General features: G+C 40.9%; 1 protein-coding gene across 1 annotated transcript in view; it reads left to right on the forward strand.

Annotated features, from left to right (window-relative positions):
• Positions 1-21,170, forward strand: part of LOC149283763 (sperm flagella and cilia-associated protein 2-like) — a 43,452-nt gene that overhangs the window by 13,237 nt on the left and 9,045 nt on the right. The window contains exons 11-21 of the mRNA XM_089497284.1: positions 5,367-5,586; positions 6,331-6,458; positions 6,813-6,873; positions 7,346-7,428; positions 7,851-7,954; positions 8,998-9,027; positions 9,548-9,705; positions 11,039-11,134; positions 15,909-16,051; positions 16,647-16,774; positions 20,662-20,800. Of these exons, the coding sequence (XP_089353410.1) occupies positions 5,367-5,586; positions 6,331-6,458; positions 6,813-6,873; positions 7,346-7,428; positions 7,851-7,954; positions 8,998-9,027; positions 9,548-9,705; positions 11,039-11,134; positions 15,909-16,051; positions 16,647-16,774; positions 20,662-20,800 (1,290 nt within the window). The remainder of the gene's footprint in view (positions 1-5,366; positions 5,587-6,330; positions 6,459-6,812; positions 6,874-7,345; positions 7,429-7,850; positions 7,955-8,997; positions 9,028-9,547; positions 9,706-11,038; positions 11,135-15,908; positions 16,052-16,646; positions 16,775-20,661; positions 20,801-21,170) is intronic.

Below are 21,170 nucleotides of genomic sequence, written 5' to 3' on the forward strand. Positions count from 1 at the left end.
TATAAATCTCTAAATAGTAATACTAACAAATGCATCTTTAGGAACATCATTCTTAGTATTACTGAAATAATTCTTTAATAATATAACATTTTTTCTCATTCATAATTTTTTCAGGGGATACTAAATTGCCATGTGACACTAAAGGAGGCACTGCTAGGTTGTTTTGCGTGTTCCATGACCATTTTTATTTCGTCTGATAACATTTTCAGATAAAAAAAAATAAAAATCTGCAGTTTTTATGCTTTAAAATGAATGTGTTGCTTAAGTGGAACAGAACCTTGAAAAGGAAAGTTTATGGAAGTATCTGTTAGCAATAGTTTAGTAAAGTATAGAGATAGATCGCAGGCATTGCATTATGGGATATAGTCACATTTACCTTGAAAATAGAAAAAAATATTATTTTAGAAAGATTTCATTAATCAAGTAGACAAATGTTACCTGCTATCATTTGGAGGCAGTGGCGGATCTACCGGGGTCGCAGGGGTCGCGACTGCGACCGGGCCCCGGCGGCAGGGGGGCCCAAGCCAAGGGGCCGCCCGAAATCTTTTTTACGTGTTTTTTTTTTTTTTTAATAAGGCAGGGGTGTCCAACATGCGGCCCGCGAGACCTCGAGGTGCGGCCCGCGTAAGATCGGCAGCCAGGGCAACCGATCTTACACGAGCCGCACCTCAAGCCCTGCTACTTACTTGTGGGAGGGTCTTCTGGACAGCACAGAGGAAGCGGAGTTCACGTGACATCCTACTTCCTCTGTGCTTTAGCAGAGAAGGCAGAGGGAGGCCGCGCCCCCTGCTGAAGTCTGTGAGCGGCATCGAGGGAGCTGCAGTGCAGGTAAGGGGGTGGGGAGGATGTTTGAATGAGTGTGTGTGATTGAGGGAATGAATCTGTGAATTAATGATTATATGAATAAATGAGTGTGTGTGTGTGTGTGTGTGTGTGTGTGTGTGTGATAGCATGGATGTGTAAGTGCTGGAACCTAGGCATGATGGGACTGTGATTGCTGTTAGCAATCACACTCCTATCATGCCAAGTCAGCCAGTACATGCTGAAACCTGGCCAGCTGCCCCCCTTGTGTAGTGATGCTGCCAGCAGTATGAGGTCTGCACTTACAGCCACCCTGTACCAGCATGTACTGGCTGACTTGGCATGATAGGAGTGTGATTGCTAACAGCAATCACAGTCCCATAATGCTTAGGTTCCAGCATTTACTGGTTGCCTAGGCTAACAGCAATCACACTCCTATCATGCCAAGTCATATTGCTAATTTTGTCCAATTGTGTGTTACCTACTTTTATTAAACATGTGAGTTTTTATTATTATTTTTAAAGGTGGGGGTCATTTTCGGTTTTGGCTAAGTGAACCCTGAATGTTTTGGTCCAGAATTTTCATTTTAGTTCATCCCTAGAATAAATCTAGGGAATCCTGAATTTGTAGTCGCAAAACTTTCAAGGCCCAGAAATCAGTGAGAGGAAGAGTAAAGGTTTTGTGTAATTTACTTTATTTTAATCTGCATATTTTATTAAAGGCCATATTTTTGTCACAGTGAAAAATGAGTGCGGCCCGCGCACGTATACAATTCTGATGAAGTGGCCCACTGCAGAAAAAACTTGGACACCCCTGGATTATGCCCTTTGTACATGCGCCCCTTTTTCTTTGATTTTTTTACAAATATGATTCAATATGTAAATTGAATTTGTTGAATTAGTTGAAAAAAAATTGTTGGGTAAAAATGTCATGTTTTTTGGGGGGGGGGGGTGGGGGGGCCCTTAACAGATTCTCGCACCCGGGCCCTGAGGCGTCTAGTTACGCCCCTGTTTGGAGGAATCATTTTAATTAAATACATATAAAAGTCAGCGGAGGACATCTTTGGTGCAAGAGTCAAGTACAGCTGAGTGGCCCCTCACCCTCCCCTGTAGCGTACACACAAGCACACACACACTTACTTACATATACATCCACTTACACTAACACCTACATATACTCACTCACTCTAACACACTAAATACCATACCACATTACATGACCTGAATGATTCAGACGCTAGCACAATGCTTATAAGGCACTTTCAAAGAAGAGTCAAACTGCCCTATTTTAGGTTTTTTTCTAAAGAAAAAAAAGCTTTACCAGCAAATGTGCAAAATGTACTTTTGTGTTTGACGAAATAAGGTCACACATCAAAGCTTTTTTTCTAGACTTCCCAAGTGTCCCTTTTTATAAGTGTCCTCCTTGTCCTATTCTCTTTCGTTGTCTGATTTGCCTTTTTTACTTAGAGGCTCGGAATGTTCTACAGCTCTGATGTTCTACAGCTCTGATGGTCACAATAATGTGTGTGGAAACAGCATGTGTTTCTAGATCAATAAATACACACATAGTACACTAAATAAAAATATGTAATCATTTTTAAGAGAAACAAAAGTATTTTATAATAAAAACCCACATGACATGTATACGTTACATATGCATGATCGTTCCTCCCCATGACATTTTTCTTCCTTATTACTAGTTCGACTAACATAAACCGATCAGCCATAACATTCTGAGCGCTGACAGGTGAAGTGAATAATCTTGTAATAAACTGATAATCTTGTTATCATGGCACCCATCAGGTGGGTGGGATATATTAGGCAGCAAGTGAAGATTTCATACTCAAAGTTGATGTATTAGAAGCAGGAAAAATGGGCAGCGTAAGGATCTGAGCGACTTTGTTAAGGGACAAATTGTGATGGCTAGACGACTGGGTCATAGCATCTCCAAAACTGACCAAAAGTGGTTCAAGGAAGGAAAAGCGTTGAACTAGCGACACCTCACAACTTACAGGATCTGCTGCTAACGTCTTGGTGCCGGATACCACAGCACAGCTTCAGAGGTCTAGTGGAGACCATGCATCGATGGGTCAGGGCTGTTCTATCGGCAAAAGGGGGACCTCCACAATATTAGGCAGGTGGTCATAATGATCGGTGTATATTTCACTATAGTTTGTAACAGTTCATAAATTTAAGGAAGTGATTTTTAGGGTTGAAAATGATAGACATGAGGACGATGGGTGATTTGGGTATAGGTCCTTCATCTTGTTGATTGACATTTTTTTTGTGAAGTTCTAAACATTTTGCTCATTTCTAGATCCCTAACAATAGGCAACATTATATTTTATATCATAAGCTTTAAATCAGTTATTTGATTGCACTGTTCAAGAAGGAACCTTTTCATAAAAAGGTATCGATGTGGCATAAATAGATTTGGTGAAGTTCACCTATTTATTCCTGTAGATTAATATAACCATAAATTGATTGTTCTGTATATTTCTTGGACTACTACTACATGCTCAAATATCCCCCTTTGAAGAAGAACTGTATAGTTTCACTTTATCTTTCACTGTTTTGTATTAAATGGAAAGTCCCGTGGATTTTATGTTGATGTTTTAAACAGTATTGTACATGGAAATGGAATTTAAAACTTAAGAAACAAAGGTTTTATTTAATTTTGTTCCCACAAACTTTTCTTATCTGCATTCCAGAAGATCACCGTTGTATGGGGTCATGTGATATTTTGGTGACATTTCAAACTCAATCACATGCAGCTAATTTATGGAAATGCTATTGAAGTCCTTTCCCCTATATGTAGACTAAGGATAAGTATAGAGAACTATGTGAAAACTATGATTGTTTCGAACAATCAAACAGGGCAACATCACAAAAGTTTTTTTGGAGTATTGAGTGCCACACTTTAAGCAACATTAAAACAATGTCCAAAGTATGTGTTGTCAGATTGTCTTTTACATAGTGAATTAGGTTGAAAAAAGACATATAGTCCATCAAGTTTAATCATTCCAAAAAACCCATATTAGTTGATCCAGAAGAAGGCAAACCCCACTGAGACAGTAATGTCATCTCAAAGGGAAAAAATCCTTCTCAACTCCAAGGCAGTCAGACTCTCCCTGGATCATCATTCCCTTATCTACTTTTACTGGTGATAACCCTGTATGCGTTTCATATACAGAAAAATAATATATTCATCGAATTGGCCAGAACGACTTCCGATGGCAGCCTACAGTAAAGAATCCTTCTCTATGTTTAAGATTAAAGCTCCTTTCTTCCCATTGTGCTTAAGTTATTGGGCAAAAAATATTTAAGAAAATATTAGTTTTTCTCCATTTCTTAAAAAGAGCATGTATCTTATACATTTTATGACATAGACCTGTAACTGTTCATGCTTACTCCGCATGCACCCAAAAACAACATTGGTTTATGGAGAGTGTATACTTATGTTGGAAAGATCAATATTTTATATTGTTTTCACGCGGCTACTTTTCTCTTAATTCTGTATGGAATTTACATATCAAGCAAAATAGTTGCCAGATAGTTGGGATTTGGCAACTTAAAACTTAGTAGGATTGTGAGCGGGTATCATAACAGGGCTGTAACTTGCACGGGGCAAGAGGGGGGTAGTTGTCCCAGGAGCCACACGATGAGGAACGCGTGCCCCTATGCCTCCATCCACCAAAGCTGCTAGGTGATATTGGCGCATGGTGTGACCTCTGGCCTGACCTGCGCTGATGTCAGCGGCTCTTTTCATGTTGCTTGTCTCAGGTTCTGTATCACAACTTGCTACCGTGAGGTGTTCCACATGAAAGGACGGCAGAGAGCTACATACTATCGGAGACATACCCTAAAGTATGCAGCAGCAGACCAAGAAATAGCAGTCTTGTCAAGCATCGTCTGTTTTTGCTTCCTGCGAACTCTCTTGTGGTTACTCTGCTGCACACAAAGTATAATGAATACCGAAACGCACGCTTTTTCTTTTATGTGGATTCTAACAATGCCATTATATTGATTGTAACCGGAGACAGAGGAAGCGCTACACCAAAAGTAGACTGAGCAGCTGCTTATGGGTCCCACTGGTCTAAGAGGTTCAGAAGTCGGGGAGGGGTGGGATATATGTTTCTTATTACTTAGGTTATATATAATAATCCCAAGTATTTGTGCCTCAGATATGTGCTATTAAATAGTATGTGCTGTGTTTCTTGCTTTGTTGTATGTACACCTAGGTCATTTTAGCAGAACCCCGGAATCTGAATTTATATGCCTCCTAGGGTCGGCTTCCCTTTCTGTCTATTTTTTTATATATCATTTTAATCTCTTCTATTATATTTTAGGTTTCTAAACTCTTCTATTTTTTGAGCCCTAAAAGCCTGAAGCCCCCTTGGAGAGCAAACCCCCTGAAAACGCTGTCTCCCCCTGTAGAGCTTATATACATATATATATATATATATATATATATGTGTTGATAAATGAATTTATTTATGTAAAGTATGTTCACTGAGTGTGAATTTGTTGTGGTGGGATGTTTAAAGCTGGTTCCCTTTGATGCAGACAATGTCAGGGGAATGGATAGCACCAGAAGACGCTGGCGTGAAAGCACCTGCAACCAACAACAACGTACTGGGACATGTGGTTACCCGGCTGTTGGAGATTGTCCATCCGCCAGAAGCCCCCTCACCACCACCTGTTTTCCCTCCATTCCCCATTAAAGGGTGCATTCTCGGAAAGCTGTTCTCAGGAAAGACCACGTGTGTGAACCATCTGGCGCAAGGTACAAGACGATTTCATGATTTCCATTTATCTATTTGAGTAACACACGTTGTGCGATGTACCAATGCCAACTTGGCAGTTTTCATTTCATTGGTAGATTCCATAGGCCTCCCCAGGTATCTGAGATGTTTACCTGAGTATTAATGTCTTGCAATTGATGTCCTCTCACTTATATATAATTAATAGGGTATCGGGGTGAATAGCAGTACACCAGGCCTGGCTCAGACAGTAGTGCCCAAGCTGAGCAAAACAAGCCATAAACAGGAGGAAGGCTAGTATGGACCCAAAACATGACAAGACAGGGTCTGCGGCACATTCGCCTCTCCTGTCTTCCCAAACCTGAGCTGATCCAGGAGTAGAGCTCACCCACCCATATGATCATAACGTTTAATGGACATTTTTTCACATTTACCCAATATATTTGTATAGAGGAACTCAAAACATTAATTTCCAACTTGATGAGGATATACAGTTAGTTTTAACTGAGGATGGCAGAAAATCTGTCCAAACTGTCATAAATTGATATGTAATCTGAATTAATAAGTAATATCATATTAATCAGTAACTATATAGTAGGGTTGTATCAGAGAGGAACAGATGTATTGCAGAATATTTATTTTTGTTACATCTTACATAACATTTAAAAAAATTATGTTAAATAATAGACAAAATATTTTATGATTTAATTTTATGATAAATGATGTGTTTTTTCACTTACTTACACTGGCTTGTTGTATTGTGGCAGCTTACAGTCTACAGGTGCTAAATGTGGACATCCTTGTCCAGGAGGCGATGCAAGCGTATCACGAGTCTGAAACAGAAAACGCCACGGGCTCGTCCGAAGCAGGGCAATCGGAGACGGAAAAAGAGAAGGTGCGGTAAAGAGAGCGTTACATGTCTGTTCTAAACAAGTTGTCTCTTCCTTTGGGGTATAGATAGATAGATAGATAGATAGATAGATAGATAGATTCCAAGCTTTCAAGACCTTTTTCTCCTTCTGTATCAGTATGTGTAACGCATTTTAATACTATTGTCTTAAATATTTTCACTGTGCCCTGTTGTAACACCTCTTGATTATTGAATTCAGGTGTTTCAGACCCATTGCCACAGATGTATAAAATCAAACTCCTAGTTTAGGAACAGCAGCAACTCAGCCACAGAGCAGAAGACAAGTTTTAGCAAAATAATTTGCAAGGATATTTTTAAATGTTTTCTCATGTATTTTAGCTCCTGGAAAGTTCTTTCTCTGGTCTCAGTGGCTTGGAAGTTGATGACAGCATTACTAAACGTAAGTTATTTATCAGAATTGAACCATTATATAGAATACATAGAAATATTAGCTACTTTACCTGTATTTCTTTTCATTCTCCCGTGTAAACAACCAATGTCCTAGTGAGTGTTGAGAAACCCGGCTAAAAGGTCTTCAGTATTCCACCAGCACAGGGCTTGGCTTTAAAATGGGTCTCTTCACTGCTAGATGTCCTCACTTTCAGTTGCTAACGTGTCGTACGTGTTTTGTTGTAGACACTTCTTACGCCCATGCAGTGCTGAGCACCATAAACTGTGTACCAATGGTTGTTTCATTGAAGCAATCGCCCGTATTGTGTTATAGTCACTTTGAAACAATATATGCAAATCAGTAACACCAACTAAACCAGTAGCTTAAGGTAGTTAGAAATAATAATAGCAATATATATTGAGCATATGCTGTGTTATATTTGACATGTTAATTTAAGCACTCTTCCATGTTGTATTTGAAGAATCTGAACCCAATCAGCCTGAAGATGAAGGATCTCAGCATCAAACCTCTAAGATGTCTAAAGATGAAGATGCCAGACCAAAGGTAAAGCCTGCTATTGGGTGCCCGAAGCTCATTCAGACCACAGACCTTTCCAGTGTTTCTGGAAAAGGGCTTTTCTTGTTTCTAGCAACTCCGTTGTGTGACCCCAGAGTCGAGCTCCAGGTCTGTCTTTCTGGGCTGTACCTGAACAGAAGGAAAGTCATCAGTACGTTCCCTAAGGAGCTCACGAGGAGCAAAATCCTGCAGGGCGCCATCTTGTCTTCTCCTCTGTTTATAAACTCTTTTGGAGCCATTGCTGGTAATAAAACTGTCTTTCTCCATTAGCCTGCTATGGTTGTGCGATATGAAACAATGATTTTTATTAGCTATATCATATCACATGTACTTTCATATATAGTGTTTTTGTGACTCATTATTTACTGGGCCATTCCGTTGATCTGATTCCATAATAATTTTTTTTGTAGCTTTCTGAACGTGCTCAGCTTGGTGGGATGCTGGAGAAGCACTTAAAGAAAGGAAAAGGAGCCCCTGACGAATTGCTCATTGAGGTTATTATTAAAGCCATCAAGTATGTACCTCATTTTATCACCATATTTCAAATGTTTTTCATTACCATGAATCCTATATACATGACGCAGCGTTGTGACAAGCAGGGATATGCTGGAGCTGTTTTTACATGTATCCCTTTGCATTTTTAATCAGTCAAACTGTGTTTTTTGTCTTACATTTTTTTTTTAATATTGTTATGTATTAAAATATTTTTTATAATGTTCTTAGACATGTAGCCCTACAATTCTTTTGAATTAAAAAGCAAATGTGTAAAGTAATTTTTAAAATCAGTCTAAGGTAGCCTTACTGAAAATCTATAGAGGTTACAGACCAGGACTATGAGAAGCAAATGGACTAAAATACTAAAGGAGGACTAGGCATTTTAGTTGTCTTTGCTCAATCTAACTCATTAAGCGGGGAGGGATGCAAACTAAAGCCAGGATAGAATTAGCCTTTTTTAACTGTGCCCTGCCCCATTGTGTCGACCACCCAACCCTACATGTGTTAAACCTTTGAACACAGTCCTTTCTCTTACTTTCATTTCAGTGTTACTTGTCTACTTCATCCCATGCACACCTTTCATATAAGTTGGAAAATCAACAAATTGTATTCTTTGTACTTTAGGCGAATCCCAGCAAATACTGGATGGATCCTGGATGGTTTTCCAGCTACAGTGGGTCAGGCCAGATTATTAGAGAAGTCTCTTACAGGAACGGACCCCGAAAAAGCAAAGAACAGGAGATCCAAGGCATCGACCCTAGTACAAAATCCAGCAGGGCCAAAGGATTCAGCAGCGCCTTCCCCGGCTCTTGATTTCGCTGTGCTGGTAGACATCTCTGACAATGTAGTATTGCAGCGTGCGGCTGAACAGATTGGTAAGGCATACGATCGCTTGGACTAAATAGTGTTCTGGCCTGAGAGACGGTCCTTGGGGTTGGGGAGGTTAGAGCCTAGCGTATGGTTATTGTAATCAGTAACATATGTATCTCTGATGTGGCCCTAGACCGGGCCCACAGCAGCACCCTGCTTGTGTCTTATATATTTTGATTCTCTTTTTCACAGCGCAGTCAATGCCATCTGCAGCCCAGGAAGGTAATCTATCTAAGATTAATGATCCTGACCAAGCAAGAAGTCAAATACAGCACAGGTTTGTAACCAATGTTAGCAGAAATAGCAGGTTACATCTTTCACAGCTGTTTTGTTTTGTACATTTAAACGTCGGTTCATATAAGTCAAATGGTTTCTTTTATACTCATTATTTACTTTATGGCTACACACATTCCCCAAATAGTCAAGAAGGTCTCACTTTCTGCAGATTCTTCAGATCTTTTTACAGTGTTCATGGTGGACCAGATAAAAGGTGCATTTTTATTGATCTAATTGATAAATGCAAGAAAGTAATGTTTAGTAGTACTTGAAGAACGTTTACTTAACACACTCATTATATGCATAAAACATGATGTTTACAAAACAGTTAATGTGTCATTTATTACTAATATAAAAGAGTAAATTGCCTCCATCTCACGTTTTTCTGTGGATGTGACTGATAAATAGAGTTACTGTGGCTTACGCACGCCATGATGTTTTTTCTTGTGTGATATTGCTGGCACAGGATTACAGGCTTCCATGACAGCTGGCACAAATTACAGATGTGGTTTTCAGATGAGCAAAACATTTTGATCAAAGTAAATGGCGAAGTGGAAGAAGATGCCCTGCGTAAGAAAATCGAAGAAGTATTTTTAAGTGCTGTAGTCAAAAAGCAAAACAAAGGTATGAGGAACCGATGTTCATTTAGATAGATAGATAGATAGATAGATAGATAGATAGATAGATAGATAGATAGGGACATGCATGCTAATAGATGTTATAGATAGATAAGGACAGACATACTAATAGACTAGATAGATAGATAGATAGATAGATAGATAGATAGATATGGACAGGCATACCTGTCTAATACAAGCTGCTAATACAGTAAGGGGATTTAAACAGCATGGGATAGGCATATCTCAATCCTCAATCTAAGACAAGACCAACAAAGTTTTTACAGTAGGAAAAATGGGCAGACTAGGTGGGCCGAAAGGGTCTTATCTACTGTCAAATTCTATGTTTCTTACAAGCATCTCTGAAACATTCATAATACAAGCTTCTTTCGAATAAGAATGTTTCACCACATATTATGTGTGGTGTTGAACAAAAAGTGTATTTCCTTTGTTACATTATGCCTATTTTTACTCAGGTAAAGAGACAGAAAAGAAAGTAGAGGTAGAACCACCACCTCCACCCCCAGTTACGCCTCCGCCTCAAGAAACCACCACTGATCCACGGCCTTTATCACCTCCAAAGCAGACATCTGCAAAAAGAGAAAAAGGAGGGTCCAAATCACCAAAAGGTTTTTTTTTCTCTATAAGTGTATAATTTTATGTACTCATTATCAGTTATATTGTTTCACTTCTTTGAAATATAAAAACTCTGTCATAAGCAGAAATGTTATTGCATATCTTGTGACCGAATGTGCCTATTCAGCAAATAATAACGAGAGAGCGTTCAGTAATTAGTATTTACAAATTGCATATAAAACAGTATTAAAGAATACCCAGCTTGTAAGACCCATTAATAATGTTAGTTATAATAACAAATAAAGTGAAGAATAAAAATTATTTTGGCAGGCTTGGCAAAATTCAAAATCAGCAAGCAGGACAATTCAACGTACTACTTGTTAATAAATATATATATATACAGTCATGTGAAAAAGAAAGTGCACCCTCTTTGAATTCTATAGTTTTACATATCAGTACATAACAATCATCTGTTCCTTAGTAGGTCTAAAAAATAGGTAAATACCACCTCAGATGAACGGCAACACATGACAAATTGCAAATTGTCATGATTCATTTAACAAAAATAAAGCCAAAATGGAGAAGCCATGTGTGAAAAACTAAGTACACCAGTGACTATAGGGGTTACAGCGGTCACAACTGCGATGTGTCTTGCCTCTCTAGGGGGCCTGGGCGACCCCTGCAACCACTTGTTATATATATATATATATATATATATATATATATCATGCGTCAACAGATTATGTGTCTTTCATTTTTAAAAGGTTCCCAGAAACGTTCTGATACATCTAAAGACAAGAAAGAAAAGAAACCAGATACTCCTCGAGGGAAAGATGCAGGACAGAAATCTCCAAAATCGGGTTGAGTACAACTTCAGATTTCATTTCATTTTAAACACTGAGTTTGCTTCTATATTGATTAGCTATTATCTTTTCACCACTACAGCTTTTATCTTTTTATACATAGAGCTTGTGCCCTTTGCTTGTCAATCAATGTAATTGTTTTCGATACATTTAGCTTAATCCCTTTCTATATAAAATCAGCCTTCCATGCCATCATGATTTTCAGGTCACATTGCATCTATCATGACATCATCAAAGGTCGTAATTATAAGTAAATGGCATACTCCAGGCTCGAGGCACTGCATTCTGATCAGAAGCTATTACTGTAATCAGTGCAGTTTCTGCACTGGTTGCTTCTTTGGTATTATTCATTTGCTGTAGCATATTTTTTATTATTTTTATTAATTGTTTATAGGCTTTGCATACAGTAACATTTCACTGCAGGAGAGAAAAGTTAATGCAAATTGAAAAAAGGGATGGCTGGGTGAAGTAGCACCGAAGTACAGACAAGGGTGAGGCAGAAAACAAGTCAGGACAGTCCAAAGGGACTGGGTAGGCAGCAAACAAGCAACAATGGGTAAACAGACAGAGGTCAGGGCTGGCAGAGTTCATGCGATAGATGAGTAAAGAGGCCGGGATCCGGACAAGGCAGCAGGCAGAGCAGAATCAGGAGCAAGCCGAGGTCAGAACCGGGGAATCCACACAGCAGAGTTTAAGCAAGGGAATGGGAACAGAGGAACACACTGGGTGAGAACAATCAAGCACTGAGGTCCGAGAGAGGAGGGTTTATATAGTGAGTGTTGACTGGGCGTTACTGAACAGCCCCTTAGCCCAACCCTCCTCCTCTCTTGTGATTAGTTGGTGCAGAGGGAACCTCCCTCCTCTCCTGGTGCTTTGGGTACCTTGGCACGCCCTCCTGGCTGTGTTTACATACTAATGCGATCGAACTGCCTTGAGAACGGGCCGTACGAATCACGCAAGTCTGGGGATGCAGCCTAGTGTGGCCTAGTGCAACGTTCTGGCAGTGAACAGAGGGTCTGGAGGGCCTGGTACAAGTTAAGGGACCCCTGTGGTGGCGGCATAGATGTCTAGGGCCTGACAACTTGACACATACCCTGGGCCTGGTGCTGAAGATTTTGGTGGGCCTTTTTATGGAAATAAATAAAATAAACAGAATCTTAACTCCTCGGCATCCATGTGTACTGGATAAAGATGACATCAGTGCTAGGCACATAGTATAGGATCTTATGTGATGGTTTAGGAAGTACATTAGTACACCCACATCCAGACGGGCTAAGCTACAAAAATAAAAGGAAAAAACAAGAAATGAATTTTCCACACCGCATAGTCATTGACCCTCCCTTTTGTGTTGTTGCCCCCTTTTGTATCACCCTCAGCAGGGGGGGGGGCGATTGATCCCTAAATAAAAAAAAATAGACATGCCCCATTATGATATAAGGTCTTACACTGTACATTGCATTAACGTATTACGTATTGTTTTTTCTACTTTATATCTATACATTTACAGTTTATTCTCCAGATATAAGTAGTTTTTCTTCCACTTTTCACACAGTGGCAAGCTGGCAGCGTTCGGTGCGGGAGACATGCCCAAATAAAGGGCTTAGGAATATGGGATCCAAAAAAAACATTTGACGCGTGGATCCTACCATAAGTTGACTATTTCAGTGTCCTTGGGAGAGGAGGGCATTGGTTGAAAGGGGGTGATATGATGCCAACTGAAAATGCAGAAATGACCTGCCAGAGGATGGCTACTTTTTTTTCTTCTAATTCTTCACCGTTTCCTTGGCTACTTCTTTCCATTTCTCCTTCAGTCTCTTATAACATATCTCCAAATACATGAGATCACCCCATTTTGTTCTGTGAATGGCGTCCATCTTTCTTCTTTGCGAATTCTTCCCACTGTCATCTTGAAGACTTCTTTCATGCTACTCCCTGCTCCATCGCACTCCCTTCAACCCATAAACTGCAACTGCTTCACACCCTGAAGATACAGATACTTAAGGATTGCTAGCAATCCCTCTCTTGAACGATAATCTAATACCTCTCCAGTGACTGCATGAACCCTCGGAGCCTTTTACTAGACTGGAGAAGGAACGTTTTCTCCCAAAACATTGTTACAAATCTTCTTATATATGGAAACTCATAGGAAATAATTAATCCATGTTTTGGGTTCCAGCTCTTCAAATTAAGTAAACCCCCCTTTCCAATTTATATTTATATTTTTTTTTTCACAAAGCAGCTTTGTTATATGTTTTATTTCTTTATGCCGTTATGTATCATAGAACCAGTTTGACCGCCTACAATGACCATCTGCAATTGTGTGTTGGTTTCTGTATGTATGTATACATGTATGTATTTACTTAAATACTGTAAGGTCCCAGGAAATAATAATCACTTGTCTGTCAAACCTAAATGTAAAGTGTTAATTACGTTGATTAATATTCAGCTCACCAAAGCAAAAATCATTACACTGAATCTTAAGAGGAAATATCATTTACGCAAATATAATTTGCGTAATTTTTACAAGCTTTATATGAATCAATGGAATACAGTTCTCCCCGTCCATGGTAACTACATCTATGTTACGCACACACAAAAAATAAAACGTTTTAGAGCAAAAATAAATTGCTCTAAAAGGTTATTACGGGAGTTGCCGTTAACTTCCTAAAAAAAAGAGGGTCATAAAGTAAAAACATCTCAAATATCTCAATATATGCGATGGAGTAATATTGTACCTGAATGATGGTAATTAACACTGCAGCCATCATAATATTTTAAATTAACATATTCTATATGTTTATTGCTTTTTTTACTGATAAAAAAATAAAGCGCTTTTAAAAAGTTTAAGTGTATTGGTTTAAATACATTTTGAAATCCAAATAAGCGTCTTATGAGAAATCAGAAGTAAAATGACTTTGTCCCCAACCGCCCCCCCTTTTCATACATTACATGAGATTTTTTAAGATTTCAGACTACGTTTTGACAAACTCAGCTTCCTTTGGACACAGTTAAGCATTTGACGTCATTTCCTGTTTACTGCGCCTCTTACAAAACATCCCCTGCAGCCAATCAGGACATGAATTACTTGCTGGGATGTTCATCCTCTTGTCAGCTGGGACAGGAAATCTGGGTCTTAAAAACCATCATGTTGTTTTATATTTGGTGACAGACTCTTTTATGTTTTAATACGACCCATCTCAACACCCGGTCGGGAAAGTATAATTCGTAAAACAATTTATTATATGCTATAGGAAGAACTGACAATGCCTTTTGTCCATGCTGTAAGAATAACGTTTATCAAATACTTTTAGTATTTTGATGAATTTGATACATACATATATATATATATATACAACATTCTATTAAAAGCTATTTCCAGCTACAGTAGTCATTTACAACACTAAGAACATCTTGACAAAATTTGCTTTTCTTTATAAAAAAAAGGACATTTCTAAGTGACCCCCAAAAATATATTATATATATATATATATATATATATATATATATACAGTTTTTCAGGCTTCAAGAAATGTCTTACTTTAACAGATAATTACCATCCATTTCAAATACGCCATCCTCCTTGGCCCATGTGGCCTGCAAAGCACGGTGCTACAGAATTTGATGGCGCTATACAAAACAATAAATAATAATAGTTATATGAGAGGATCAGTCTCCCTAACCAATTTCTCGTCGTATCATTTCCTCTTACTTTATACTTACTTTTTAGATTTCCAAAGACATAATACATCGCTGTCATCCTTTTGTTTCAGGCACATACGTGCTGAGACAACACCATTAAGAACTCCATTCCGTGACCTCTGACATATGTCCGAAGACTTGCTCTGTGCTTAAAATCGGGCAATATTGGTTTTCTTGAGAAAAATAAATACATCTAAGTAGTAAAATGTAATCTATGATGTCATTTTATTTTGAAAAATAATTATACACAGGATCAAGGACTTATTAAGGTCTGAGTCCCTACATCAGGAGAAATGGGCAGACCAGATGAGCCAACTGGGTCTGCCATCACATTTTCTATGTTAAGAGGAAATATCAAATCGCTTGTGCATAATTTTCAAAAAGATTTCTATCTGTTTTTGTGGCCTCTATAAAGAAAGATTTTTTTTCTCATCTTTTTTTAGGTAATGGAACCAGTGTTATTTATGGTTAAGTCTATCAGGGAGATATATAAGTAAACCTATTCTAGTTCTTTCACGCTAAAATCAAAATCTGAGTAGGTGCTACATAAGAACAAAAAGAGATACAATTGTTGACTTGTCATAAGTTAAAATGTTTTATTCTTCCTTTGTATCCTTTTTGTACCTTGTGCGGGTAACATGAGTGTGATGGGTAAATTTCGTACAATCAATGGAGGTAAAGATGGTAGACCTTTAAATCTTTTAGTATAGTGTAGGTCAAACTCCTTAACAAATAATCATTACGTTGGTCTTCACAATGAATGAGGAAGCATAAAGAAGAGAGGCTGTGTTTTTTAGGAAACATATGTTCACATATGTGGAATGTAACCGTTTTCACATTTTTTTTTAACTTTTTTAATGTTAATGTACCTTACGATGACTTGATGTTCCTTGGGTTGCAACACTTATAAAGTCCAGCTGTAGTGTTTGTAGGCTATAACTCTCCATATGTGATTTGAAGTAAAGTAAGTGCTTTAGGTATTAGACAAAGTTTTTTTACACACCAATGCTGTTATTTACTGCTGTTTTCCTCACATTATCCAACATTTATGTTAATTATGTGTATGCATCAGGCACTCCACGAGGAAGATCACCAGGAAAGAAGTCTCATTCGGCCCCTGCTACTCCAGAGCCACCGGAACCCACTCCTGTCGGCCCACCACCCATTCAGCCAGGATCTCCAGACTGGGTGTATGTAGATGAACCTCTTCCACAGGTGCGTAAAATACTATAGTAGACAACGTGTCCTCAGGATCATTTTGTTGCCTAAGTGGTATGATCTGAAGCTAAAGGGTGTAGAAAACACCAGTAAATAAAAGAGTGAATTCTCTACTAAAGAAACTTGTTTTAGGAGTTTAATTCAATATTGCAGTTGGTAAAATAATTGCACCATAAAACAACAAAAACAGCAGTTTCTTGGCATTTACAAGATAAATACTGGGCGAAATCACCACTGAAATCTTGGTGAATCTTGAGAAAAGTTCTAAACCTCGAAACTTCTATACGTAAATAAATAGCAATTGAGCAATTTTAATGCATATTTATTTTGGCACATCAGTGCAAGTGTTCTGTCAGCTGGTTTTAAGAATTTACTTAATTTAGGGGTATATTCATTTTGTTTGCTCTTAATTTCCCATGAAATATGTACGCTGATTTCATTTGTGTCCGTATCTCGTCCGTGTTGCACTTAACAATGATTGGATATCAAGGAGGAACAATGAGAACTTTGCCTTTGCTGTTTGCAGGTAATATAATGATTAATGTATGTCTTTTATAGATAAAATATATTCGTTTTTTTATTTATTTTGTAGGAAATCCCAGAGTTTCTGGTACCCTATTGGGAAACTATAGAAAGTAATTATGGAAATACCATTAAGGCGGCTCTGAAGAGTATGAGACAGGAACGGCTGACTGTGATTCATTACTTATATAACATCAGGTAAAGTTATTTGATGTCACTCGAAAGCTGATCGTTTCGAGACAAAAAATTTGTTTTGAGACAAAAAGATTGTTTGAAAAGTGTTCTATTCATGTGGCCATTTTGTCCTTACAAACAAAGAATCTCTAAATATTCCTCGCTTTAGCTTTGTCAATTTTACCTAAATAAACTAATTTTGATATTATTGCACGTCTATTCACTAAATGGAGAGCTTGGACTCCTTGACTTCACTTTACATTTTGAGCTTCTGCTGCAGGAAGGGCTTGGCAGGCCCTGTATAATGTAAAGTTTAATCAATGAGATGTCTTCATTCTCCTCACACATTGTATTATACATTATACAGGGCCAGGCCTTGGTGGTGGAGAAACTTGCCAGTGTTGGCCCATCATAATTAAAAGTAATTCAAGCATTGAAACCACAACGCTTCTGCCACTTTGAGTGAATAAACGTAGTTTGCAACTTAGTTTGTCAGCTAATTAGTTGCTGTGGAGCTTTATAACCCTCATCCATATTTAAGGGTAAGTCCTATGAACAGTTAGGCCTGTTTTCAGGCCACATGAGCTCCTCTACGGCCTCCATCATGCATGAAATACATTTGGGTTTTTGTGACAACATTACAGTGATCAACAAAGCCCACCTGGGGGACGCAACATGGAACCACCACGTGATGGATAATTTATTATGGCCACTGTGACAGGGCCAGGCTAGCTGGCTCTTATGTCATATGAAGTTTAGCCGGGTCACGGAGCACTTTTGTGTCCGGTTCCGTATACCGTGACCCGGTAATATATTATATTGTGTTTAATGTGTAACCGGCCCAGAGACTGATGTGGATTCAGCCCCAGCCTTCAAAGAGACGATCCTATAATCTGGCTGGGGCTCTTAATCAGCCAACACAGCCCTGTCTGCCCAGACGGCACCCGCACTACAGGGGGATAACACAGGTGGGGGAACCCATTGTATTCTGTAATCCCCTCACCTGATACATCCCCTGTATACTGATGGGATTTGTGATGGGATGTGGCTGATGGGATTGGGGGTTGGGTTCGGTACACATTGCATTGAGATTGTATAAAGTTCTGTGTGTTTGTAATAAAGAGAGTTCTTCTTGGTTTGCTACGAATGGTGGTCTGGATGATCCGTGGATAGCTGAGTGCTATCCGTATGAGGGACTGACTGGTGATTCCTCAGCCCTCAAACAGGGGTACCCAGCCTTGGGTACGGTGACCCTGTAACATTGGTTGGCAGCGGTGGGAAGAATCCCACGACTTGGGTGAAATCCAAACCACCAACTGGGATTGCAGACGAGAGACACCGAGAGAGCTCCTGGAGGTTTGTAGCAAAGGAAAGGCTACTCTGATTGCGGACTGCAGAGAGATGGACCGGCACCAGGATGCCCCAGAGGAGAGCCTCGGACTGAGTGCTCTACAAAAGAACATTCTATGGCACCTATCCCTGTACCCAGGAGGGGCTACATCGGAGCAAGTGACGGCGGTGATTAAAATGTGTCACCAGGAACTGAGCCAGAGTGGGTCTGTATCTCCCAGACTAGGGGAACAGACCCCCAAAATATCATACCAGGATATCCAACCCTTCCGAGAACCAGAGGATGAGACAGACCGGGTTACAGCCGAGGTGTGTGAGCTGGAACACCAGCAATGGCAGTTAGAGTCTGCGCCTGCAGACTGGAGGGATGATTTCTCCCATCCACACTTTGAAACGTACTGGGCACAGTACTGGACAATGTGGGATATACGAGTTCCACTCCTGGGGGAGAACCCGTTGCCGGAGTGGGAAGACGAATTGAGGGATCTCATATATGCAGAGCTCGACCTCCAGAGCCGCTACCAGGGATTCTCCCAGCAGTTAGCAGGTGAAGACCACAGCGACCCTCTGATGCTGTATAGCCCCGTCGACCCAGGACTGATATATGATGCCTTCCAATTTGACTCGTCCTTCGGAAGCCCCTGCCAGTACCGCAGGGATACAATCTGGGACAACCGTGCAGAAGTCCTGGTTTATGCTATTCCCCCCGAGCTGGAGGCTGTTATGGATTGCCTGGTCCAAGAGGAATGGCAGCTCGAGAGGGACTATAAAGAATTGCTGCGGAGAGTGGAGCTTCAGGAGTTACAAGGAGACTGGGAGCATGGTACTACAACTTGCAGGAGTGGGACCGAGGTCCTCTTCACCTACTCCGCGGCCCCTGCCCTGGCGAGAAGAACTGAGGTCCTCGCCAGCAAGAAGAAGCGGAGGAGGAAGCCAAAAGCTTCGACCCAGGTCCCCACCAACAACCCTGGCTGCTCTACCCCGGCAGAAGAGATGACTGTCCCCACCGCCCGAGTAAGTGGCACAACCCCCCTCACCAAACCCCTAGCTATGCCTGTAGAAGCCAGGGCCCCAGACTGTCCCCCTGATTTCCCGAGTGTCCTGGGAGAAGCCCGGGTCACTGCCCCAGAGGTTCCCACTGAAGTCCCCGGTGACCCGGTAGAGGCACCATTCCCTAACCTAGCGAGGACGCCAGAGGGGCTGCCGAGTTCCCTGGGTCCTCTCAGTAGCCTGGCGCAGGCCCTGGTTCCTATCCCTGTGTTCTCCGAAGTGATCCCTGGTTCCCCAAGTGTCCTGGTAGAAGCCCAGGTCACTGTCCCAGAGTGTTCCTCTGACTCTCCCCGTGCCCAGGCAGAGGCACCTGTCCCAGAGAGAAAGATCGAGGGTCTGCTTAACCCTCCCGGTGGTCCAGTATTGGCACCTGTCCCTGCCCCGGAGTATTCCCCTGGGTCCCCTGAGTACCCCGCAGAGCTGCTTAGCTCACCCAATAACCCTGTAAGGGCACCTGTTCCTGTCCCAGAGTGTCCCCTAGGTCACTCCAGTGTCCCGGTAGAGGCCTCGCTTACTACCTCTACGTGTTTCCCTGGTTCCCCGAGTGCCCCCGGCCCGATCAGCAGGGTTTTCCTTCCATGCAACCACCCTGGCCTGGCAGCTGCCCCAGACTCAGTTCCCAAGACTAGGGAGCAAGAGTCCCCACGTGCCCCTGTTACCCCGGTGAGGGGGATAGCCATGTGCCCCCGGCTGAGCTGGGTCCGCCCTCCAATTCACAGAGGACTACTGACTATCTTTTTGGGCAACCAGGGCCCTGGCCCACCTTCAATGGATGATTCTGACAAAGGGGGCCATGAACTAAGGCCTGCACCTTTGAACTTTGTCCACTCGGACAGCCTGCAGCAGACCCGTGTGGATCTGCCTGGTCTGCCGGACCGTTGGTCAAGGGGGAGATCTGTGACAGGGCCAGGCTAGCTGGCTCTTATGTCATATGAAGTTTAGCCGGGTCACGGAGCACTTTTGTGTCCGGTTCCGTATACCGTGACCCGGTAATATATTATATTGTGTTTAATGTGTAACCGGCCCAGAGACTGATGTGGATTCAGCCCCAGCCTTCAAAGAGACGATCCTATAATCTGGCTGGGGCTCTTAATCAGCCAGCACAGCCCTGTCTGCCCAGACGGCACCCGCACTACAGGGGGGATAACACAGGTGGGGGAACCCATTGTATTCTGTAATCCCCTCACCTGATACATTCCCTGTATACTGATGGGATTTGTGATGGGATGTGGCTGATGGGATTGGGGGTTGGGTTCGGTACTCATTGCATTGAGATTGTATATAAGTTCTGTGTGTTTGTAAATAAAAGAGAGTTCTTCTTGGTTTACTACGAATGGTGGTCTGGATGATCCGTGGATAGCTGAGTGCTATCCGTATGAGGGACTGACTGGTGATTCCTCAGCCCTCAAACAGGGGTACCCAGCCTTGGGTACGGTGACCCTGTAACAGCCACCCACATTAATAGAGATGGAGTTCATTCGTCAGAGCTGAATAATCATATTTTGTTGCAGGAACCGATTTAAGGACTATATAAAACGGCCAGACCACAAGCAGGAATTTGTGTCTCAGTGGCAGTCAGACTTCAGCAGTGTTCCCGATGACATGAGGGAGGATGAAGAAACAAAAGCAGAGCTTCACCAGCGTGTTGATGTGAGATACCTAGAAACACGTGGCAGTCCCTCTTTGAGAGTCATATCTGTCTTTTTTTCCTCCCCTGATGTGTCTCTTTTCCAGCAGCTCAGATTTCCAATTTGTATGAATTTTAATTTTAACTAAATTTGACAATTTTGTTAATTCACACGAATGTCCGAAAATGAGGAGGAACCCCCAAAGAAACAAACAAAAATGAAGCAGAGATTTTTTTTCACTCTTCACATTCTCTCACACTCTCACTTACTCTCACACATTTTCTCACACTCTCATATGCTCTTTTTCAATGTCTCCCTCCCTTCTCCACTGACCATTCCCATGTCCCTGTCTCCTTTCCGACAGCCCAGCTTACATTTACATTACATTTATT

Source organism: Sceloporus occidentalis, unplaced genomic scaffold, assembly GCF_023333645.1.
Source record: "Sceloporus occidentalis isolate IW3139 unplaced genomic scaffold, rSceOcc1.0.p SCAF_101, whole genome shotgun sequence".
NCBI classification, from domain to species: Eukaryota; Metazoa; Chordata; class Lepidosauria; order Squamata; family Phrynosomatidae; genus Sceloporus; species Sceloporus occidentalis.